Source organism: Neoarius graeffei, chromosome 21 (assembly GCF_027579695.1).
Source record: "Neoarius graeffei isolate fNeoGra1 chromosome 21, fNeoGra1.pri, whole genome shotgun sequence".
NCBI classification, from domain to species: Eukaryota; Metazoa; Chordata; class Actinopteri; order Siluriformes; family Ariidae; genus Neoarius; species Neoarius graeffei.
This window is the reverse complement of record NC_083589.1, coordinates 11,174,031-11,200,268: the sequence shown is the minus strand read 5'-3', so window position 1 is coordinate 11,200,268 and position 26,238 is coordinate 11,174,031. Positions and strand designations below refer to the sequence as shown.

Below are 26,238 nucleotides of genomic sequence, written 5' to 3'. Positions count from 1 at the left end.
GCATTATTGCCTCTCTCTCTCTCTCTCTCTCTCTTGGCAATGCTGAGCCACGTGTGACCAATCTGCATGGGTTCAGGATTGGTTAATGGAGCTGGTGAACTGGCAAGACTTTGCACCTTGGACCAGCATTGGATGAGGTGAGCAAAGCGGATGGCAAGATCAATGAATGCACTCAGGATGACCTGTCAACTTGTCACTTGGCACATGACTTGTCAACGTGATGGCCAAATTTAGAAGACACCCCCTGGTGGCTCTATGCCACTGGTGGTGCCAGGGATGGCAGTACCGTCTTAGCCACCGAAACTGTGCACTCATCCCTGGTTGGTGGCTGATGAGGGGGGTGTCAAGCAGCGGTAGGTTGTATGTTTTTTTTCTCTATTACAACTACTTCTTTTTCTACAATTATATTTCAGTTGTCATGAAATCTCCTTCGCTCTGAGTGTTGCACTGTGTGCCTCATGTGGTGGAATGGCTACTTCCAGGTTGCAGTGCTGAACTACATGTCTTTACTTCACTTCCCAGGTTAGAAGAAGAAGCTTTTTATTTGTCACATACACACTCAAGCACAGTGAAATTTGTCCTCTGCATTTCACTTCCCAGGTTAGAAGAAGAAGCCTTTTATTTGTCACATACACACTCAAGCACAGTGAAATTTGTCCTCTGCATTTAACCCATCTGAAGCAGTGAACACACACATGCACACACACAAGTGAGCAATGAGTGCACACACACACATGCCCAGAGTAGTGGGCAGCTATACTACAGCACTCAGGGAGCAGTTGGGGGTTAGGTGCCTTGCTCAAGGGCACTTCAGCCCAAGGTCGCCCCATGTTAATCTAACTGCATGTCTTTGAACTGGGGCGGCACGGTGGTGTAGTGGTTAGCACTGTCGCCTCACAGCAAGAAGGTCCAGGTTCGAGCCCCGTGGCCGGCAAGGACATTTCTGTGCGGAATTTGCATGTGTTTCCTCCAGGTGCTCTGGTTTCCCCCATAGTCCAAAGACATGCAGGTTAGGTTAACTGCTGACTCTAAATTGACCATAGGTGTGAATGTGAGTGTGAATAGTTGTCTGTGTCTATGTGTCAGCCTTGTGATGACCTGGCAACTTGTCCAGGGTGTACCCCGCCTTTCGCCCATAGTCAGCTGGGATAGGCTCCAGCTTGCCTGCGACTCTGTAGAACAGGATAAAGTGGCTAGAGATAATGAGATGAGAACTTTGAACTGTGGGGGAAACCAGAGCACCCAGAGGACATGAGAGAACAAGCAAACTCCACACAGAAAGACTCCCATCGGCCACTGGGCTTGAACCCAGAACCTTCTTGCTGTGAGGTGACAGTGCTAACCACTACACCACAGTGCCCTGTTAAACTACAGGCCTGCGCATGCGCCTGCTAATTACACACAGCTGTTCCACATTTCAGCTCATTAAGGGCTCGGTATTTAAAAACTTCAAACACTCATTCAGTGCAAAGTATTAGCTCTGTGTTGCAAAGTGCAATTCTTATACCAAGCTTTTTGCCATATGTTTGTTTTTGAGGTTCCTTACTCTGCCTGTTCTCCTGATCTTAATATTTTAGATTTTGCCCTTGACCTGATTGTTTGACAATCGTCTGATTTTCCTGCCTGTTTATGACTATGACTCATGCTTTGGACTTTCTTGCTGTTTTTACTAAATATCTTCTTTAACTGTATTTGCATCCTGCCTAGACACCTCCCTATTACATGACAGAATACGTTACTTGACCATGGATGCAGCAGGAAAGTTGGATCAGCACTTCAGCAGAACCAACCTGCCAACATTTTTCCTCCACTACTGCGAGATGGATAGTTCCAAGATTGTTATAGCTGGGGGTGGTGGTTGGGACAAGCTCCAACAATCTATAAAATGCTCCCATGGCGAGCATCTCACAAAGCCTCTGACAACTAAGTCCAGCTTCACATGTGGCTTAGAGTCTAAGTCTGGCAGAACTTTTTCTACCAAACAGGAGAAGGGGCAATGGCAGGCCACTGGCGCCATAATCAATTGCTTTGGGCAGATGGGGCTCGTCAGTCTGGAAGGACCGTTCATCTAGGAGAAGGAAAACTCCAATTTCAAACCGCCATTGCCTTGTGGCCATACCCAGTCATGGGAAGTCTTTGGGAGTCAACCCTGAGGAAAAATCCAGAGTGGGAGTCCCAAAGGTGGCTGGATGTTAACACTGACCTTCTTCTGGCAACTACTGCAGCCAATTTGGCTACAAATATAATGTTCTGCATTCCCTTGGACCCAGCTGATGCGGCCGGGGGGGGCATGTGAATGTGAATGGTTGTTGGTGTCTATGTGTCAGCCCCGAGATGATCTGGTGACTTGTCCAGGGTGTACCCCGCCTCTCACCCATAGTCAGCTGGGGTAGGCTCCAGCTTGCACGCAACCCTGCACAGGATAAGCGGTTACGGATAATGGATGGGTGAATAATAATAATAATAATAATTGTATTGTTGAACATACCGGTACATACAATAAACACAATCAGGAATCTGCCTCCATATCCAACATAAGAAATTTGGATTTACAATCAATTCAATTTAATTACATTTTATAATCCTGTACATTTCAATATATAGGCCTAAGCCTTTTAAAAATCACTTGTTTACATGTGAAAAGATACTACACAACTGATATTTTCAGTGTTCATCTGCTGCTGCTCAAACTGTTTGGATGCAAACTTAATTTTTAATTCACTTTCTAATCAGGCTACGATCAAAATTAATTATAAAATGTTATATCTGACAGTTTATTTTAAGCCTACTGAATCCTTTTTAGTGAACACTTTCAGGCTTTTCCCCCTTTTGGCTGAAAACTGAAAATTCTGTTTTTGACCATTTGGGGTTGATGATGACCAAATTTTATGGCATCCCTAATAAATATAGTTAATTTATTTCACATTAATGAACTGCAGATAGTGGTCCATAACTCTTATGAAGACTATATTCCATTTATTTGACATGATAAATTCCACCAAGTACCTGAATGTTTTACTTCTTCCAATATGGTTATCCATCCTCCAGATGGATCTCTTAACAAGATAATTAAACAATGCAAACATACATTCACATTTCAAGAATAAAGGTGGGAACAATAAATCAGTCTCTGGATTTAATCTCAGTCTTTGCGTTTAAACCTATTTAAGATTTATCATCTTATCTCATTATCTCTAGCCACTTTATCCTTCTACAGGGTCGCAGGCAAGCTGGAGCCTATCCCAGCTGACTATGGGCGAAAGGCCGTGTACACCCTGGACAAGTCGCCAGGTCATCACAGGGCTGACACATAGACAACCATTCACACTCACTTTAGAGTCACCAGTTAACCTAACCTGCATGTCTTTGGACTGTGGGGAAAACCAGAGCACCTGGAGGAAACCCACGCGGACACGGGGAGAACATGCAAACTCCACACAGAAAGGCCCTTGCCGGCCACGGGGCTTGAACCCGGACCTTCTTGCTGTGAGGCGACAGCGCTAACCACTACACCACCGTGCCACCCCTATTTAAGATTTATTTTATTTAATATTTATATTCAAACTATGCTATGAATTGAATCAAACAGTTAACAAGAATAAACAAGAATGTAAAGAAGCATTATGTTCTGCATGGAGGAGTCCAAAAGCAAGATCTCCAAGCTTACTAAATCTTACTAAATCAAGCTTACTAAACTTATCAGAAAAGGTTGATATTTTCTTCACAGGAAGGATCAGTAAATTGTTACTTGTGTGTAAGTGCAGCCTTATGAATGCATTCATATAAAGTACAATTGGACCAACAAATGGACTGATGAAAGTATGACTGAATTCCTGTTTAAATCATTGGTACCCATAAGGTCAGGTTCATAGTCTGAAACCCTTCATTGTTCACCAGATTAATCAGGTCACAGAAGGATTCCTCTGCAAACTGAATCTAAATCTTGTTTTGATTTAGTGACGTCAATAGCCAATCACGTTCTAACTGAGAGCAAATAAAATACACCTCTACAGCCCAATACACTGAGTAATTTGTTATGGAATTTACTGTTCTTGGGAAAAGCTCCCCGCAGAAACTTTCCCTTACTTTTAGGCCGGAACAGCATGAACGTTTCCTTTTCAGTGTAATCCCATTTTCTGGTGACCAAGTGGCTTTTCTCGGTGGTTCCATCCTCCTCAAATAAGTTCCATTTTCCTGAAAGAAATTTCTTGCCATTGATGCAGACACACCTGTAGGAAAATAATTGAACCATCTGTCTTTATTCTAGTTATTATTAACAGGAATGGTGATGAAATTCATTTAGAATTTGGCAAACAGAAAAAAGATGATATTACAAAAGAGAAACAGTAATGTATACTAAATATAATAATATATTTTCTTAAAAAAAGAAAAAATAAGACCTTTAGAAATATTTTAAATAATTTACTTTGGATAAAAATATGTTTGCAAAGAATTTGCTTACAACCTAAGAAGAGCAAGTACACATTTTGATGCTTGTGAATATCTTCACAATATTCATAAATGAAGCTTTATAAAAAGGTATAAAAGCCTAAATCTTCTGCCTCTGTCCTTCAGTTCATAAACATGCATAGAGGAGGTTGACACAGGCATTTATATATAGACATTTATAACTGATCTCCTGTGTGAGGAGAGTATGTGCTACTGTTTTAGCTAAAAGCAAGCAAGTATGGTTTAAAAAACAAAACAAACAAACAAAAAAACTGCTTCTTTATTATCAAGGAATCAAATACATATTTTTTTAATATTCACATAGATTACTGGTTTGGCATATCACTTTAACTGAACAATACACCACTTGTTAGCTAAAAGGGCACTGGAAATGTTCCCAGGGTATGCAAAGGCTTGGGGGGAAAAAAATCCAAAGGGGGAAAAAAACTGCTTTGGGTATTAACCAGACATGAAAGATTTTTAATGCTTTTTAACATTATATTCTCTGATTGATATGATTGATTTTTTTTAATTTGATTTGATTTTTTGATCGATTTGCTTTTGTCAGTTTCTCAAGAAAAGCATTCAGAGGGAAAAAAAACAACAACATTTATTTGGCTTACCTTTTTTATTTTTATTTTAATGTACTTACTGAATTATTCACATTGTAATGTAGAGACATATATTAAACTTGAAAAGGCACATTAAAATATTCCAAAAGGAAGGAGGTCTTGAATATTAGAGTCAAAACCAAACGTTTTTCTTTGCTACAGTGATCTGCCCAATAATGCGCATTACATCCTTAATGTCATGACAAGTCATGTGATCAGGTCTGTGACCAGACTTCAGCCGGCAAAATGACATGTGGAAAATGTTAGCTTAAAAGTATAGTGTAGAACCCTCTGGTTCTTTTCGGGGTGTAGAACCCTGTGGCTGTTTTTTGGGGTCTAAAGGGCCATAAAAAGAAGTAAAGTCAAGACAACCACTCAGTCCACATGCTCACGTCTTCTAATTAGCCACCACATATTAAAGCTTTTCTTCATTTCTAGGCCATACCCTGTGCCAGGACTCAAATGAATATACAGACACATTGACAAATAAATAATAAATAAAAAAGACTATGAAATAAATCCTGAAATACATAAATGAGACTATATATAGAGGATATTACACGGTTGCATGAAGATATGAAGTTTATCTTTGAGTGCTGAATATATATATAATCACACACACACACACACACACACACATCACAAGTGAGTGAGTGAAGCAAATTAATGAAATATTTTTCAACACAAGAAGATAAACTTCATGTCTTCACAGTACTGTGTAATATTCTTTTTATTATATGGACACATCCACAAAAAGGTACCGTATGTTATTTATCAAAACAATTCATTGATTTCCTCACAAGAGAAGATATTGGAAAATATGTTACTCCATGTCCTGGATGTAGTTCGTATGGAAAATATGAGTGGCGCATTTCCTGGGAAAACACTCGTCTCTATGTGATAGATAGACAGATTGATAGATCGATAGATTGTGGCAGCGGGGGCGTGGCAAAGTAGCAGTCTGTGAATGGAGGGCGGGGTCGGGGAAGGTAAGTGGCTAAGTCATTCCACCTGCTGTCAATTAATGTGTGTGTTACAGGGATGGAGCATAAAAGGAGAGCGAGAGCAGAGAAAAGGAGCTCTCTCCCCGACCACAACACATGTGTGAGTGAGTGAGTGAGTGAGTGAGTGAGTGAGTGAGTGAGTGAGTGAAAGCAGGAAAGCTGAAAAGCTGAATAAAGTGCTTGGCTTTAAACTTCAACTCTCACCTGCCGTGCGTCTGTGCTCCACCCACATCAGGAAGTGCTACAGTCATATTTATGCAGAAATATAGAAAATTCTAAAGGGTTCACAAACTTTCAAGCACCACTGTACATAACAGTATGTAGAGTATGTAGAATGGGTTCCATCTGTCAGAACACCTCCAACTGTCACTCTTTTCACAAAATGATCATTATTTAGTTTTAGAACTTAGCAGGTGGTGCCATAATTTGCTACTTTATGGATAAGATGTTGAAGATCATCACACAGGTAGTCTAATTGTTATGAAACCAATTGCTTTCACAAAATCTGCTTGTTAATCCATGATGTATTTTTGCGGCCAAGCCTCGTCTTCTCAACATGCCACAGTAGTGTGTCGCTTGTTGTTGAATAGATCTAAATCCAAAGGTCTATGCAACTGCCATGAAGGAAAACATTTACTCGCTTTTAGTATTTATAAGATGTAATATCTCCAAAAAAGGTTATCAGTGATTGGTTGAGGGTGGGACCATGGTTATCAGTGATTGGTCACAAGTACAAGTCAGGCATTACACTGTGAGTTGAGTGAACCTGCTTTCTCAACTCATATAACAGCGGTTGTGATGTGAGCAGGAGAGCAGTTTCGAGTTTGAGACACTCACGAATGTGTACTGAAAAAGTGGCTGGATTTGTCACTAAGTTACTAAAGGGGTCTAAAAAAAAATGCCAAATCTAGTGACAAAGTCTCTAAGTTAGCATCACTGAAGGGATGTTTGTCACCGGAAATGGCTATTGACATCTGACTTAACAAGCGGACAGGAGTTTGTTCAGGGTACTGAGCCACTTCTCCCATAGGATTTCATTCAAACAGAACAGCCTCTGGTCTCCCTAATAACACCCCACATCTGTCACGCATTTCCACCCAAAGGTTGAACTCTCCCCCCAAAAGTATCGCCAGTTATATTCAAATGAATGGGGCATGGTTATCTCACAGATTCTGACCAAAGCAACAGCACTAGCATAGCACTGAATCAGTGTTGGTAATTTCCTGACTTTTAGCAACATTTCAGAGAGCCAATAGTGACATCCGGTGAGAATTTTTTGGCAATGCTGCACTGAATTGATATTTGCAAGTTGTTGTGCAGACAATATGGAAGACATCGGCAGGCTCCATGATACCACACTATCCTTTACAGATCAAACTGATCAATATGGTTTATCAGCAGATACTACGTTGGCCTGTATTGAAGACTTTTTAGAAATACTCAGGTGGATAAGTGCTCTGCTGTCCTTCTATCCACTAGAACAGGGCTTTTCAAAGTGTGGGGCGCGCCTCCCCTGGGGGGCGCCAGAGTTCTTAAGGGGGGGGGTGGCACAACGTGAGGAAAAATAAACCAGAATAAGTTACTATTGCGGACATTTAGCGAACTTCAGCTAGCCTTTACCAGAGACAAAATGGATCGATTTTTAGTACCTAAAGCTACAGTGAGTGAGAAGACAGAGTCTGGGCCAAGCAAAAAAACAGAGCCTCCAGGATGTTGCGATTTGCAACTTCAACGCAAATTCAACCAATCCCCGCGAATTCAGGGCGGTGCTGCAATTGTATCCAATCACCGCAACTTTCCCGCAAATTTGACCAATCGTTGGCGTTGTCTTGAGGTGACGTCGACAAACTACCTTCCACCTTACTTGCGTGTATACGTTCAAGAGAAGCAGCATGCACGCAGTGTTGCCAGACTGGTCGGTTTCAAGTGCATTTTGGCGGGTTTTGAACATATTTTGGACTGGAAAACGTCAGTAGTATCTGGCAACATTGCATGATGTGCGAGTCAGTGTTTATATAGGCTTAAATTCTGTTACTGAAAGTGTGTTATGTTTACAGTGAAGGACTGTATGCACTTTACATTATTTTTTTTTACTTAATACAAGAAATTAATGGATGCCAACATTTTTGCCAAAATGGTATTTTATTTTCCATTGTTTAGGCAGCTTCAGTATCATACTGTGAGATTCTGTTCAAATTGTTTTTTTTCTTCTATGAAGCCTGAGCCATTTATTTTATTAGTTTATAATTATTGTTTAATTTAGTCTTCAGGAGAGACTGCCTGCACACAGTACTAGTATTAATAGTTTTTTTTCTTACATGAAAGCTGAGGCATTTATATTTTAAGGTAACTTCATGCTGTGCTGTGAGGTTCTATGCACTTTAACTTTTGAACCAACAGGTGCATTTGGATAAGTAAAGCCTATTTTTCTGCATTTTTGTAGTCCTGGTAATCTTTTATATTGGTAAAGTTGTTTATAGGACCATTTCTCAGTGTCTGTTTTTTTAATCAATAGCTTTTCAGTAATAACTTAATATTTAACATATCACTCAATTTTAATCACAAAAAGAGAAAATCGCAACAATTTCTCGCAACTTTCACTTCCTCCCGCAATGTAATCGCAACAAAAACCTAAAAAACACTGCAACTTTCATCGCAATTTTTTGGAAACCCCCCGCAACATCAGACATTTTAGCCCGCAACAATCACAAAAAAGGCCCGCGGAATCCTGGGGGGACTGAAAAAAGAAGGAAGTATGACCACGATTATTTAAAGTTTGGATTTTCATGGACTGGCTCTGAAGATGCTCCACTGCCACAGTGTGTTGTCTGCCAAGAGGTGCTACCTAACGATGCTATGAGATGTTTAAAATGTGTAAAACAAGATGTTTTAAAAAGCACAGATGTTTAAAATGTGTACAACAACCATTTTTTAAAAATACGAATGGAACATTAAGTATAGCAACAACAAAAATTGTAAGGGGGGGGGCGCTGTTGTTTATTTGCTCTCTGAGGGGGGGCTGACTCTCCCACACTTTGGAAACCCCTGCACTAGAACATTTCACTGCCTTGTCGTATGTTCACTGAGTCAGTCCTGTTGATTTGATTTGAATCTCTGAGATAACCACGCCCCATTCAATTAAATATAGCAGATGGAAATAAAAATAGCTTGGAAATAAATGTGGAATTAGGAAATAAAAGTTCCTTGATATTTATTTATAAGTAAATAAATGAATGTGGAATTATAAAATAAAAATCCCCTGAAATAAGTAAAAGTAGTCTGTCATATTCAAAGAAAAACATATTTATTTATTGAACTATATTAACTCATTTATACATTTACTGATTACTTAAATTTTACTGATCATCTTGCAGAACCAGCCATAGTTCTTCTGGACACTTTGACTGTCACACTTGCTTCTTAATTTTGCACCAAAACCCAGTAGCCTTCATTATGTTTTATTTTTTAATCTGAAAAGTAGTCTCTTGTGTAATATGCTGCTCAGATATAAACTTTTTTTTTTCCTGTAACATTCAATTTTGTGCTGGAAAACAAACGCTTGGAACTTTAAAATGTTTTTGTACGGACTCGATAATGTAGAAGTCATAAAATATAAATCTATAACAAAGGTTGTATGAAAAAAAATAGGGTGCCTAAGACTTTTGCACAGTAATGTACACACACACACACACTGGCTACTTTATTAGGTACACCTATCCACCTGCTGTGGATGGTATGCCCAAACTTTTGCATACCACCACTGTGTGTGTGTGTGTGTGTGTGTGTGTGTGTATATATATATATATATATATATATATATATATATATATATATATATATATACACACACACACACACACACACACACACACACACACATACAACCCCGATCCCAAAAAAGTTGGGACAAAGTACAAATTGTAAATAAAAACGGAATGCAATGATGTGGAAGTTTCAAAATTCATATTTTATTCAGAATACAACATAGATGACATATCAAATGTTTAACCTGAGAAAATGTATAATTTAAAGAGAAAAATTAGGTGATTTTAAATTTCATGACAACAACACATCTCAAAAAAGTTGGGACAAGGCCATGTTTCTCACTGTGAGACATCCCCTTTTCTCTTTACAACAGTCTGTAAATGTCTGGGGACTGAGGAGACAAGTTGCTCAAGTTTAGGGATAGGAATGTTAACCCATTCTTGTCTAATGTAGGATTCTAGTTGCTCAAATGTCTTAGGTCTTTTTTGTCGTATCTTCCGTTTTATGATGCGCCAAATGGTTCCTATGGGTGAAAGATCTGGACTGCAGGCTGGCCAATTCAGTACCCAGACCCTTCTTCTATGCAGCCATGATGCTGTAATTGATGCAGTATGTGGTTTGGCATTGTCATGTTGGAAAATGCAAGGTCTTCCCTGAAAGAGATGTCATCTGGATGGGAGCATATGTTGCTCTAGAACCTGGATATACCTTTCAGCATTGATGGTGTTTTTCCAGATGTGTAAGCTGCCCATGCCATACGCACTAATGCAACCCCATACCATCAGAGATGCAGGCTTCTGAACTGAGTGCTGATAACTTGGGTTGTCCTTCTCCTCTTTAGTCCGAATGACACGGCGTCCCTGATTTCCATAAAGAACTTCAAATTTTGATTCGTCTGACCACAGAACAATTTTCCACTTTGCCACAGTCCATTTTAAATGAGTCTTGGCCCAGAGAAGACGTCTGCACTTCTGGATCATGTTTAGATACGGCTTCTTCTTTGAACTATAGAGTTTTAGCTGGCAACGGCGGATGACACAGTGAACTGTGTTCACAGATAATGTTCTCTGGAAATATTCCTGAGCCCATTTTGTGATTTCCAATACAGAAGCATGCCTGTATGTGATGCAGTGCCGTCTAAGGGCCCGAAGATCACGGGCACCCAGTATGGTTTTCCGGCCTTGACCCTTACGCACAGAGATTCTTCCAAATTCTCTGAATCTTTTGATGATATTATGCACTGTAGATGATGATATGTTCAAACTCTTTGCAATTTTACACTGTCGAACTCCTTTCTGATATTGCTCCACTATTTGTCGGCGCAGAATTAGGGGGATTGGTGATCCTCTTCCCATCTTTACTTCTGAGAGCCACTGCCACTCCAAGATGCTCTTTTTATACCCAGTCATGTTAATGACCTATTGCCAACTGACCTAATGAGTTGCAATTTGGTCCTCCAGCTGTTCCTTTTTTGTACCTTTAACTTTTCCAGCCTCTTATTGCCCCTGTCCCAACTTTTTTGAGATGTGTTGCTGTCATGAAATTTCAAATGAGCCAATATTTGGCATGAAATTTCAAAATGTCTCCCTTTTGACATTTGATATGTTGTCTATGTTCTATTGTTAATACAATATCAGTTTTTGAGATTTGTAAATTATTGCATTCCTTTTTATTTACAATTTGTACTATGTTCCAACTTATTTGGAATCGGGGTTGTATGTATATATATGTATTTGTGTGTGTGTATACTGGTATATAATACATATATATGTATATATGTGTGTGTGTGTGTGTGTGTGTGTGTGTGTGTGTGTGTATATATATGTGTGTGTGTGTGTGTGTATATACATATATACACACATACATACATACATACAGTGCCTTGAAAATGTATTCATACCCCTTGAACTTTTCACATTTTTCCGCCTTACAACCACGAACTTAAAAGTTTTTTATTGAGATTTTATGTGATAGACCAACACAGAGCAGCACATAATTGTGAAGTGAAACGAAAATGATAAATGGTCTTCAAAATTTTAAACAAATAAAAATCTGAAAAATGTGATGTGCATTAGTATTCAGCCCCCCTGCATCAATACTTTGTAGAGCCACCTTTTGCTGCAATTACAGCTGCAAGTCTTTTGTGGTATGTCTCTACCAGCTTTGCACATCTCATCTCATCTCATTATCTCTAGCCGCTTTATCCTTCTACAGGGTCGCAGGCAAGCTGGAGCCTATCCCAGCTGACTACGGGCGAAAGGTGGGGTACACCCTGGACAAGTCGCCAGGTCATCACAGGGCTGACACATAGACACAGACAACCATTGACACTCACATTCACACCTATGGTCAATTTAGAGTCACCAGTTAACCTAACCTGCATGTCTTTGGACTGTGGGGGAAACCAGAGCACCCGGAGGAAACCCACGCGGACACGGGGAGAACATGCAAACTCCACACAGAAAGGCCCTCGCCGGCCCCGGGGCTCGAACCCAGGACCTTCTTGCTGTGAGGCGACAGCGCTAACCACTACACCACCGTGCCGCCGCTTTGCACATCTAGACACTGAAATTTTTGCCCATTCTTCTTTGCAAAATAGCTCAAGCTCAGCCAGATTGGATGGAGAGCATCTGTGAACAGCAATTTTCAAGTCTTGCCACAGATGCTCAATGGGATTTAGGTCTGGACTTTGACTGGGCCATTCTAACACATGAATATTCTTTGATCTAAACCATTCCATTGTAGCTCTGGCTGTATGTTTAGGGTCATTGTCTTGCTGGAAGGTGAATCTCCTTCCCAGTCTCAAGTCTTTTGCAGCCTCCAACAGGTTTTCTTCCAGGATTGCCCTGTATTTAGCTCCATCCATCTTCCCATCAACTCTGACCAGCTTCCCTGTCCCTGCTGAAGAAAAGCATCCCCATAGCATGATGCTGCCACCACCATGTTTCACAGTGGGGATGGTGTGTGCAGGGTGATGAGCAGTGTTAGTTTTCCGCCACACATAGCGCTTTGCGTTTAGGCCAAAAAGTTCAACTTTGGTCTCATCTGACCAAAGCACCTTCTTCCACATGTTTGCTGTGTCCCCTACATGGCTTCTGGCAAACTGCAAACGGGACTTCTTATGCCTGTCTTTCAACAATGGCTTTCTTCTTGCCACTCTTCCAAAAAGGCCAGATTTGTGGAGTGTACGACTTATAGTTGTCCTGTGCACAGATTCTCCCACCTGAGCTGTGGATTTCTGCAGCTCCTCCAAAGTGATCATGAGCCTCTTGGCTGCTTCTCTGACCAGTGCTCTCCTTGCTCGCTCTGTCAGTTTAGGTGGTCGGCCATGTCTTGGTAGGTTTGCAGTTGTGCCATACTTTTTCCATTTTTGAATGATGGATTGAACAGTGCTTCTTGAGATGTTCAGAGCTTGGGATATTTTTTTATAACCTAACCCTGCTTTAAACTTCTCCAGAACTTTATCCCTGACCTGTCTGGTGAGTTCTTTGGTCTTCATGATGCTGTTTGTTCTTCAGTGTTCTCTAACAAACCACTGAGGCCTTCACAGAACAGTGGTCGAAATACTTTTTTCCAGTGTTCTGCAATATTGCAGAATGTCAAAATTTTGTTCTGCAATTTGGAAATATTTTCTGCAAATACACAAGCCTCCATACTACACCCTTCTCAACCTAATAATGCCTATATTTACATCATATCTAGCTTTACAACTCATAGCATTACTGTAATTCTTTATTCTCTCACTCTATTTTTAATTTCAGTCTTCACAGATCCTTCTCTGCAGCAAAGTTATCATTTCATGATACCTCCACAGGTCTTTCATCCCCCTCGCCCTGATAGTACGGGCTACTACAACTTGAAGTATACCAACTAATTCATAAATGTACTAGTTATCACACCCACACGTTATCCTTCCACACAACATACTAATAAAGGTATCACCACAATAAAAAATAGAACACAACTGTTCTTCAAGAAACAAAACATTCATTTTCATGTTACACGTCATGTTACATTTTGTCAAGATTAAGTTTCTAGCTTGAACAATACATTGTTACCCAAAATGTACTTCATTCAGTGTTTACATCTGCAACCTGTAGTTTTAAATGGAAAGCAAGGTTTCAATTCTACACTCTGTTACATCTTACGATGATGCAAAGAATTGATGCCATTATGGAATAAAACCCAACTGGCAAATGGAAAGACATTTGGGTTCATTGTGTTTGCCTGGCTTCTGAAGTGCAAGGTCATGAACTGAACTGAGAACTACTGCAGGGGCTTCACTGCTTTAAACTAACAACAGAGAACTGGGTACAAACTAATCATGGCAGAACTGAGAGCTACAGAACTACTGAGAGCTACAGAACTGAACCTATGAGCTTTGTTATACAGGGCAACTGTTTTACTTCGTGCTAGTCTGCACCACAGGCAAGACAGCACTAGTAAAAAAAAAAAAAATAGAACATGTACACAAAACATGTATTAGTGTAGCTTGGTATGAGAAAACAAAATATTCAAAAGTATCTATGAATAAAGGTAAAATACTGTTGCTGTCTTCAAAAGGGATATAATATCAGTATAATTTTGCATGATTCAACAATACAATATACACAAACCTATACAATTTACCAATATATATGTATGCAAGATAAGAACTAGTCAGCAGTGACCGTCTTCATTTTTGTCACCCTCGCGGACGCGCGATCTGTTGCTGTTGTTGTTGGAGTCACGCTGGCTGCCGGTTTTGCCGAGATACGACAAAATTGTCCTTGTTTTCTTGGTGTTTTTGTCGGACTCTTGCCCCGAAGAAACAATCCTCTTTTTGGGAGCCATGTTTGTTGTGCCGCATTGAATTCTGGGAGATGCATGGCGGAAACTGCCGAACACTGCCGAGGTAGTTGTCGGGTCCTCCCGGCGGGTATTAAAAGTGACGAAATCTTACATCGGAAAATGGCAACTGCCCTTATTTGGTTGTCGTCGCCTTTCATCGGTATTACGTAAATATTGCTCAACTTTGACCTGGAAAACGGCATCAGGTTCGCGCGGCGCAGGTTTCAGTTTATTTACAGCGCTGCTAGTTTGCTAAGTTGAGAACCATTGTATCCCGAGTCTGATTTTTTCATTCTGCAAAACTGCAGGTTGTTTAATTTTTCTTCTGCAATCTTGAAAATCATTCTGCAAAATGCAGACTCCAGACAGGTATTTCGAACACTGCAGAACAAGTGTATTTATGCTGAGAGTAAATTACACACAGTAGGACTCTATTAACTAATTAGATGACTTCTGAAGGCAATTGATTGCACTGGATTGTATTTAGAGGTATCAGAGTACAGGGGGCTGAATACTAATGCACACCACATTTTTCAGATTTTTATTGGTTTAAAATTTTGAAGACCATTTATCATTTTCGTTTCACTTCACAATTATGTGCTACTCTATGTTGGTCTATCACATAAAATCTCAATAAAAAACTTTTAAGTTCGTGGTTGTAAGGTGGAAAAATGTGAAAAAGTTCAAGGGGTATGAATACTTTTTCAAGGCATGGCACTGTACACACACACACGTGTGTATGTGTATAATATTACACGGTTGTACGAAGATATGAAGTTTATGTTTGAGTGGTGAATGTATATATCATGAGTGAATGAATGCCACCGTGGAATGTTCTTTATATTATATGGAGAATGAGCATTGAATATGGTTTACCATATTGTATGGTTGTCAAGACAACATGACGTCACACGTCGGAGCTGATGTGAATATTCAATGAGAAAGTTTTCTGCTGTGCATGCGCATAAGCATTTCTTTGTTTGCCGGGAAAGAGAAAGACGCGTTAAGCACCTGAAAGGCTACCAAAACTTCATTAGATATTCTTCATGCATATGTACATGAGAAACTTGTAAATACCTATGGACATCGAAAAACTGGAAAAGAGAATGTATAATAATAATATTGGCTAGCTTTTTTTCATGGTCTATCAGATATATTCCATTTAGCTACTCGTCTTTGACTTGTTCAATATCAGGCTAGCTGAATAGAATATACAGTGGTGCTTGAAAGTTTGTGAACCCTTTAGAATTTTCTTGATTTCTTCATAAATATGACCTAAAACATCATTAGATTTTCACACAAGTCCTAAAAGTAGATAAAGAGAACCCAGTTAAACAAATGAGACAAAACTATTATCCTTGGTCATTTATTTATTGAGGAAAATGATCCAATATTACATATCTGTGAGTGGCAAAAGTATGTGAACCTCTAGGATTAGCAGTTAATTTGAAGGTGAAATTAGAGTCAGGTGTTTTCAATCAATGGGATGACAATTACCCCTTTTCCACCAAATCAGTTCCAGGGCTGGTTCGGGGCCAGTGCTGGTGTTGGTTCACAACTTGTTCAACTTGCGAGCCAGCTGAGAACCAGTTTGCTTTTCCATAGCTCGCGGTGCTAAGGGAAGACACGTCATTACGTCGCTGTATACGTCAGTTATGTCGTTGTATACGTCATTACGTCGCTGTATACGTCAGTTACGTCGCTACGTTTGCATAAACCTTGGCGCGAATATTGAAGCAAAAACAACACGGAAGAAGCAGCAGCAGCAACAACAATAATAATAATAATGGATGACTTCGCGTTCGTACAGCTGCTGCTTCTCGTCACTTAAAAATGGCGACCTTTCATGGTCTTGTTATTGTTGTTGGTCTTAACAACTCCGCCCCCCCGCTGACGTAAGCAGTTCTTTCCTCTGGCCCAGCAGAGAGTTGGTGCTAGCCTGGAACCGGTTTTTCTGGCCCCAGAGCCAGTTCTTTGTCAGTGGAAACAGAAAACCCGGTTCCAAACTAAGCACTGGCCCCGAACCAGCCCTGGAACTGCTTTGGTGGAAAAGGGGCAAATCAGGTGTGAGTGGGCACCCTGTTTTATTTAAAGAACAGGGATCTGGGTCCATTTCAGAACTGGTCTCTCATTTGGGACATTATGGTCAAAACATAAATTTTCTAATTTTACTTTTTTTTTTTGCATTTACCTAACACTCAGTGTTTCTTTTGTTATGTTTAATAAGAATAGAGATAGTACCTTGCTTTATCTGGCCTCCACTGTGGAAAATTTTTTTGGATTACAATTAAAATGCTTTTGTAAAATTGATTTACATATAAAATAACTACATCATGAAGAATTAAAGCCCCTCCTTCACAGATGAGTGAAAATATTGAATAAATTTCCTCTTTTTGATTGCTTGGGTTAAAAATGCCAAATTATGATGACTGAATTGATTATTCACTTAAATATAAATCATATGATACATTTTGGGTATTTGATATGGCAAAATAGGACAATAGGACACAATGGAAAAATCAAGAACACACCAGAAAGATGAGAATAATGGCACTGGTAAAAGAACAGCGACTGTACCGGCTGAAGGTCGCGCGGGTCTCTGCTGCGGTGCGCGAGCAACGGGACATCACTACCGCACCGGACGGAGCGCGAGGTGGGGGCGGGGCAAAATGACTGGCCGTAGATTCTATCAAAAGTTTGATCTAAATTGACCATGGTTGCAAAATATTGGCCAAAAATACACAAACACTATGAGATATGAAAGTAAGATGAAAAAGAAACATTCTATTGCCTTATACTGCAAGACTAAAACAAAATAAAACTGTCAAAACTCATCTTTTCAGTGATAACGTCCGAACAGATCACTTGTGTAACAGAAATACCGCAAATGGAAGCACGATCAACTTCTAACTGTTGGAGTGGAAAATTCCATTCTACACATGCAAATTGTTAATGTGTGTCCTTCCCCGCACACAAATAACATGCTACGGTAAAAAATAGGCCACAACTCATTTTATAGCTCAGAAATTCATAAAAGACCAGCTACATATAGACCAGTAAAAGACAAGCAACATATTCTGTAAGAAACATATTCTATACCTAACTTTCAGCTTTTGTTTTAAAAAACAAAATCGCAGATTTATAACTAAATTTTTATATGGCGTAGTGATTTTAAGTTACTACTTTTGGTGAGGTAGTGACCTTGACCCTGAGGCTTTCCGTTTAGATCAAAACGCACGATCGTATTGGTTTTGAGTATGCGGAAAATGGAGTTACAATGGTGATCAAATATTTTGCATGATGTTTCATTAGTTATGATTATTCTGTGAGCACACCAATCCTTAGGTGTATAAAGTTACAACTTAAAATACAATTAGTGATAACTGTAGACTTTTCAGTGGACTACAACCTTTTTCAGGAAATGCGATGTAGTCAACCATTTATCATGTCCCAGATCAAGCTGCCATTTTTCCACAAATTTGTAGAATTTTTGCCAAATTCTGAATAGAGTATTCACATCAAAGATATAGTTTTATCTGTATTATTTCTTTCAGCATTTTATTTCAAATTAAAACCAACATTACCATTCAAAACTGTATAGTTTATTGACTGTGAGTATATTTAGTGGGGTACCCCCACAATACCCAGTTTCTGAGACAGACCCATCTATCAAAGTCTGTTCTTCACAACACATGTTTGTGGAAGTGTATCATGGCATGAAAAAAGGAGATTTTTGAGGACCTCAGAAAAAGCGTTGTTGATGCTCATCACGCAGGAAAAGGTTACAAAACCATCTCTAAAGAGTTTGGACTCCACCAATCCACAGTCAGACAGATTGTGTACAAATGGAGGAAATTCAAGACCATTGTTACCCTTCCCAGGAGTGGTCAACTGACAAAGATCACTGCGAGAGCAAGGCGTGTAATAGTCAGCGAGGTCACAAAGGACCCCAGGGCAACTTCTAAGCAACCGAAGGCCTCTCTCACAATGGCTAATGTTCATGAGTCCACCATCCAGAGAACACTGAACAACAATGGTGTGCATGGCAGGGTTGCGAGGAGAAAGCCACTGCTCTCCAAAAAGAACATTGCTGCTTGTCTGAAGTTTGCTAAAGATCATGTGGACAAGCCAGAAGGCTATTGGAAAAAATGTTTTGTGAACAGATGAGACCAAAATAGAACTTTTTGGTTTAAATGAGAAGCATTATGTTTGGAGAAAGGAAAACACTGCATTCCAGCAGAATGGGCTAAAATTCCTCCAAGCTGGTGTGCCAGACTGATCAACAGTTACCAGAAACGTTTAGTTGCAGTTATTGCTGCACAAGGGGGTCACACCAGATACTGAAAGCAAAGCTTCACATACTTTTGCCACTCACAGATATGTAATATTGGATCATTTTCCTCAATAAACAAATGACCAAGTATAATATTTTTGTCTCATTTGTTGAACTGGGTTCTCGACTTTTGTGAAAATTTGATGACGTTTTAGGTCATATTTATGCAGAAATATAGAAAAATCTAAAGGGTTCACAAACTTTCAAGCACCACTGTATCTGATATACCACGAAAAAAAGCAAGCCAATATTATTTCAATATGTCAATCAGATCCACAATATATTTCGTCTGAAAAATGCAAGTTTTTCAACACAAGAAAATAAACTTCATATCTTTAAGCCAACGTGTGATTTTCTTTTTATTATATCAACACATTCACAAACAAAAAGTACCCAAATTTATCAAAACAATTCATTGATTTCCTCAAGAGTGAAGATATTGGGAAAACATGTTACTCGATGTCCTGGATGTAGTTCATATGAAAAATACGATGGTGTATTTCCCAGTAAAACACTCATGTTTGTGTGTGTGTGTGCATATATATATATATATATATATATATATATATATATATATATATATATATATATATATATAGTGTCTTGCAAAAGTATTCATCCCCCTTGGTGTTTGTCCTGTTTTGTTGCATTACAAGATGGAATTAAAATGGATTTGTGGAGGGTTAGTGCCATTTGATTTACACAACATGCCTACCACTTTAAAGGTGCACATTCTTTTTTATTGTGACACAAACAATAATTCAGATGAAAAAACAGAAATCTGGAGTGTGCAAAGGTATTCACCCCCTTTTGTATGAAACCCCTAAATAAGAGCTGGTCCAACCAATTGACTTCATAAGTCACATAATTAGTTGATTAAGATCCCCATGTGTGCAAAGTGTCACATGATCTGTCACATGATGTCTATATAAATGAACCTCTTCTGGAAGGACCCTGACTCTGCAACACTCCTAAGCAAGCAACATGAAAACCAACGAGCACTCAAAACATGTCAGAGACAAAGTTGTGAAGTATGGATCAAAGTTGGATTATAAAAAAATCCCAAACTTTGAATATCCCATGGAGCACCATTAAATCCATTATAGCAAAATGGAAAGAATATGTCACCACTACAACCCTGACAAGAGAAGGGCACCCACCAAAACTCACAGACCGGGTAATGAGGGCATTAATCAGAGATACAACAAAGACACCAAAGATAACACTGAAGGAGCTGCAAAGATCCACAGCAGAGATGGGAGGATCTGTCCAAAGGGCCACTTTAAGCCATACACTCTACAGAGTAGGGCTTTATGGAAGAGTGGCCAGAAAAAAGTCATTGCTGAAGAAAACACGCTTGGAGTTTGCCCAACAGCATGTGGCAGACTCCCCAAACACATGGAAGAAGATTATCTGGTCAAATGAGACTAAAATTGACCTTTTGGCAATCATGGGAAATGCCATGTGTGGCGCAAACCCAACACCCTGATAATACCATTCCTACAGTGAAGCATGGTGGTGGCAGCATCATGCTGTGGGGATATTTTTCATCTGCAGGGACAGGAAAGCTGGTCAGGACTAAAGGAAAGATGGATGGCACTAAATACAGGGCAATTCTGGAAGAAAACCTGTTTGAGTCAGCCAGAGGTTTGAGACTGGGACGAAGGTTCACGTTCCAGCAGGACAATGACCCTAAACATACTGCTAAAGCTACACTGGAGTGGTTTAAACAGAAACAGTTAAATGTCTTGGAATGGCCTAATCAAAGCCCAGAACTCAATCCAATTGAGAATCTGTGGCATAACTTGAAGTTTGCTGTACACCAACACAATCCATCTAACTTGAAGGAGTTGGAGTAGTTTTGCCTTGAGGAATGGGCAAAAATCCCAGTGGCTAGATGTGCTAAGCTAATAGTACATCTAATACCCCAAGAGACATGCAGCCGGAATTGCAATAAAATGTGACTCTACAAAGTATTGACTTTGGGGGGGGGGTGAATACCTATGCACACTCCAGATTTCTGTTTTTTGATCTTAATTATTATTTCTGTCTCATCTCATCATCTCTAGCCGCTTTATCCTGTCCTACAGGGTCGCAGGCAAGCTGGAGCCTATCCCAGCTGACTACGGGCGAAAGGCGGGGCACACCCTGGACAAGTTGCCAGGTCATCACAGGGCTGACACATAGACACAGACAACCATTCAAACTCACATTCACACCTACGGTCAATTTAGAGTCACCAGTTAACCTAACCTGCATGTCTTTGGACTGTGGGGGAAACCGGAGCACCTGGAGGAAACCCACGCGGACACAGGGAGAACATGCAAACTCCACACAGAAAGGCCCTCGCCGGCCATGGGGCTCAAACCCGGACCTTTTTGCTGTGAGGCAACAGCGCTAACCACTACACCACCGTGCCGCCCCTATTATTTCTGTCACAATAAAAATCAATTTGCACCTTTAAAGTGGTAAGCATGTTGTGTAAATCAAATGGTGCTAACCGCCCAAAAATCCATTTTAATTCCAGCTTGTAATGCGACAAAACAGGACAAACACCAAGGGGGATGGATACTTTTGCAAGACACTGTGTGTGTGTGTGTGTGTGTGTGTGTATATATATATATATATATATATATATATATATATATATATATATATATATATGAGAGAGAGAGCGGCTGCGGCTACAATTATCGACAGTCCATAATTATCAAGAGCTTTTCAGATTTACCAATAAAAAACAATTTTACAAAGGTGAGTTTCAGTTAAAACAGTTATTATTGGTTAATTAATTAACTGGAAGACACCCCCCACCACCACCTTTTGATCTTGTTGTCTGATGACACAGCTTGTTACCTGAAATGGATTTTTTTTTTAGCACGATCAGTAATTTGAGGAAAACCTGGACGTTGTCATCACAGGTAAGCATGGTGGAAAGATCATGGACATGTTTTTCTCGTCTCGTCTCGTCTTCTTCCGCTTATCCGGGACCGGGTCGCGGAGGCAGCAGTCTAAGCATGGAAGCCCAAACTTCCCTTTCCCCAGACACCTCGGCCAGCTCCTCAGGAAGAACACCGAGGCGTTCCCAGGCCAGCCGAGAGACAAGCAAGCTTACCATCATAAGAGACAAGCAAGCTAGTAAACATTTTATATTTTTAGCTGTAAATTTAAAATCTCAATTTTAAAAAAAAATTGACCTTTAACCGGGCGGCACGGTGGTGTAGTGGTTAGTGCTGTCGCAGCAAGAAGGTCCAGGTTTGAGCCCCGTGGCCGGCGAGGGCCTTTCTGTGTGGAGTTTGCATGTTCTCCCCGTGTCCGCGTGGGTTTCCTCCGGGTGCTCCGGTTTCCCCCACAGTCCAAAGACATGCAGGTTAGGTTAACTGGTGACTCTAAATTGAGCATAGGTGTGAATGTGAGTGTGAATGGTTGTCTGTGTCTATGTGTCAGCCCTGTGATGACCTGGCGACTTGTCCAGGGTGTGCCCCGCCTTTCGCCCGTAGTCAGCTGGGATAGGCTCCAGCTTGCCTGCGACCCTGTAAAACAGGATAAAGCGGCTAGAGATAATGAGATGAGATGAGATGACCTTTAACCTGGATTTTCATGTGGTTACAACGTCAATTGCCTGCTGACATTTATTGGTAAACTACAAAACTAGAAATTAATACAAACAATTAATAAAATGTGATCTACAAAAATACTTAGAAAGTGGGTAGAAAGTGGAACAAAAAAGATTTTCTGACACAGGTTAAACATTATCAGTTAATTTGTTTTTCAAACATTTGAATTACCTCCTCATTTACATAAGCACCGACATCGATATATTTATATAAAAGATATTTTGTACTAAATAAGTCTATGTAAAACACATTTTAAATAAAACTGTGTTTTGTTAACTTAATATCACATACCAATTATTATTTCTAAAAAAAATAATCTGGATGTCAATAATTGTGGAACCATGTCGAGACCTGTGGACAAAAGTGTCAATAATTGCAAAGGTGGACAAAGTACCCAACTTCATTACTTAAGTCAAAGTACAGATCCCACTGGTCAAATGTTACTCCGATATAAGTGAAAGTTGTACATTCAAATTTTTACTTAAGTTAAAGTACTGAAGTACTTGCTTTTAAAAATACTTAAGTTTTAAAAGTACAATTTCTGTCAACACATTGTTGTATTGGTGCCACAACGCTTACAAAACCTAATGCCATTACCAAAGACAGAAATGTGAAATCACAAAATGAACCCATGCTGTGCCATCATGGTGGTTTAACGTTAAGCTAGCTAGTCAGTGAAACTCCACTTGACATGCTAGCAAACTCTTTTCAAACTCGAAAAAATATTGGGTAGCTAATGCTACAAGAAAAGAAACATTATTCTGTTTATTTGGCAAGATTATGCTAAAACATATTTCTGAAAGGACTTCAGATAAGTTAGCATTATTAATGTTAGCATAACTCCGTGTTACTAGCTATGTGTTATCGTTAGCCGTGGACAAGGCTACGGCAACTTGGCGGGCAAATCCATAGAAAGTCTTTTGACTAAGCAGACTGCATACGGTAGCTATTGCAACATTATCGCCAGCTCTAAAAGCACAGACAACTTTGTTGCAAGCATTCTCTTGGAATAAAACCTTTTATATACAACCCCGATTCCAAAAAAGTTGTGACAAAGTACAGATTGTAAATAAAAACGGAATGCAATGATGTGGAAGTTTCACAATTCCATGTTTTATTCAGAATAGAACATAGATGACATATCAAATGTTTAAACTGAGAAAATGTATCATTTAAAGAGAAAAATTAGGTGACTTTAAATTTCATGACAACAACACATCTCAAAAAAGTTGGGACAAGGCCATGTTTACCACTGTGAGACATCCCCTTTTCTCTTTACAACAGTCTGTAAACGTCTGGGGACTGAGGAGACAAGTTGCTCAAGTTTAGGGATAGGAATGTTAACCCATTCTTGTCTAATGTAGGATTCTAGTTGCTCAAATGTCTTAGGTCTTTTTTGTCGTATCTTCTGTTTTATGATGCGCCAAATGGTTTCTATGGGTGAAAGATCTGGACTGCAGGCTGGCCAGTTCAGTACCCGGGTTTCTTCTATGCAGCCATGATGCTGTAATTGATGCAATATGTGGTTTGGCATTGTTATGTTGGAAAATGCAAGGTCTTCCCTGAAAGAGATGTCGTCTGGATGGGAGCATATGTTGCTCTAGAACCTGGATATACCTTTCAGCATTGATGGTGTCTTTCCAGATGTGTAAGCTGCCCATGCCACATGCACTAATGCAACCCCATACCATCAGAGATGCAGACTTCTGAACTGAGCGCTGATAACAACTTGGGTCATCCTTCTCCTCTTTAGTCCGAATGACACGGCGTCCCTGATTTCCATAAAGAACTTCAAATTTTGATTCGTCTGACCACAGAACAGTTTTCCACTTTGCCACAGTCCATTTTAAATGAGCCTTGGCCCAGAGAAGACATCTGCGCTTCTGGATCATGTTTAGATACGGCTTCTTCTTTGAACTACAGAGTTTTAGCTGGCAACGGCGGATGGCACAGTGAATTGTGTTCACAGATAATGTTCTCTGGAAATATTCCTGAGCCCATTTTGTGATTTCCAATACAGAAGCATGCCTATATGTGATGCAGTGCCATCTAAGGGCCCGAAGATCATGGGCACCCAGTATGGTTTTCCAGCCTTGACCCTTACGCACAGAGATTCTTCCAGATTCTCTGAATCTTTTGATGATATTATGCACTGTAGATGATGATATGTTCAAATTCTTTGCAATTTTACACTGTCGAACTCCTTTCTGATATTGCTCCACTATTTGTTGGCACAGAATTAGGGGGATTGGTGATCCTCTTCCCATCTTTACTTCTGGGAGCCACTGCCACTCCAAGATGCTCTTTTTATACCCAGTCATGTTAATGACCTTTTGCCAATTGACCTAATGAGTTGCAATTTGGTCCTCCAGCTGTTCCTTTTTTGTACCTTTAACTTTTCCAGCCTCTTATTGCCCCTGTCCCAACTTTTTTGAGATGTGTTGCTGTCATGATATTTCAAATGAGCCAATATTTGGCATGAAATTTCAAAATGTCTCACTTTCGACATTTGACATGTTGTCTATGTTCTATTGTGAATACAATATCAGTTTTTGAGATTTGTAAATTATTGCATTCCGTTTTTATTTACAATTTGTACTTTGTCCCAACTTTTTTGGAATCAGGGTTGTACCTCAATATGCTTCTGCAGGTCGGACGGCGAGTTTTTGTAGGCCATGATGTGGTTCGTTTTCGGCAAACAAAGCAAGCATTCAAAACAAAATGAATCTTTATTCCTTTCAGTAAACTGAAACATGGGTTCTAGGTATGGCCATGGGTGTGTATGCGTTCCCCAGAAGAACCGCCTCTTCCCATTCTGCCATCAACTGATCGTGTTAAATAATCTCATCTCATCTCATTATCTCTAGCCGCTTTATCCTTCTACAGGGTCGCAGGCAAGCTGGAGCCTATCCCAGCTGACTATGGGCGAAAGGCAGGGTACACCCTGGACAAGTCGCCAGGTCATCACAGGGCGTGTTAAATAATGCTGCTGAGAAATCACTGAACTTGATTTTATAGTCTATTTTATAGTCTAGATGTGACCCTAGTGATTACTGATAGGCTCTCAGTGTCACCTGCGAAAAAACCCAATCACGTTTTAGAAAAGAAAAAACATCCACTTTCAAAGCTGCTTCATAGTAACGAGGACCTTGATAGAAATGTGGTGGAGTGAAAGTCATAAGTTTTCAAAAAATATAATACTCAAGTAAAGTACAGATACTCAAAAAGTGTACGTAAGTACAGTACTCAAGCAAATGTACTTCGTTACTGTCCACCTCTGAATAATTGTGGAATGGTGTCACGTGATTGGATGCGCTAAGTAATCGGGAATCAACTCATTTTTTTTTTCCAGTAGAGGTTTGAGTAATTATTCATGCACAATTAACGTATTGAAAGTCTTTTCTACTTTGCAATGGCCAAAAGATCTTTTTGTCGATAATTGTAGCCGCCGCTCTCTCTCTAATATATATATATATATATATATATATATATATATATATATATATATGGGTTGTTTTACAATCAGGGTACACAAGCTAAAAATCACATTTAACACTTATTATCTTCAATATCAAAAGGCTCGACTAAATAAACTTGGTTGTTTATTGTAGCCCTGTGATAGCTCTATT

The 26,238-nt window shown here is 39.7% G+C and overlaps 1 protein-coding gene across 3 annotated transcripts in view; it reads right to left on the bottom strand.

Moving 5' to 3' along the window:
• Positions 1-26,238, bottom strand: part of slco1c1 (solute carrier organic anion transporter family, member 1C1) — a 202,398-nt gene that overhangs the window by 173,737 nt on the left and 2,423 nt on the right. For 2 of the 3 annotated variants that reach the window (XM_060903857.1, XM_060903859.1), the window contains exon 2: positions 4,087-4,229. In XM_060903857.1, the coding sequence (XP_060759840.1) occupies positions 4,087-4,215 (129 nt within the window). In that variant the 5' untranslated portion in view covers positions 4,216-4,229. Of the gene's footprint in view, positions 1-4,086; positions 4,230-26,238 lie in introns of those variants that run through there. The other variant, XM_060903860.1, reaches the window with a different exon arrangement.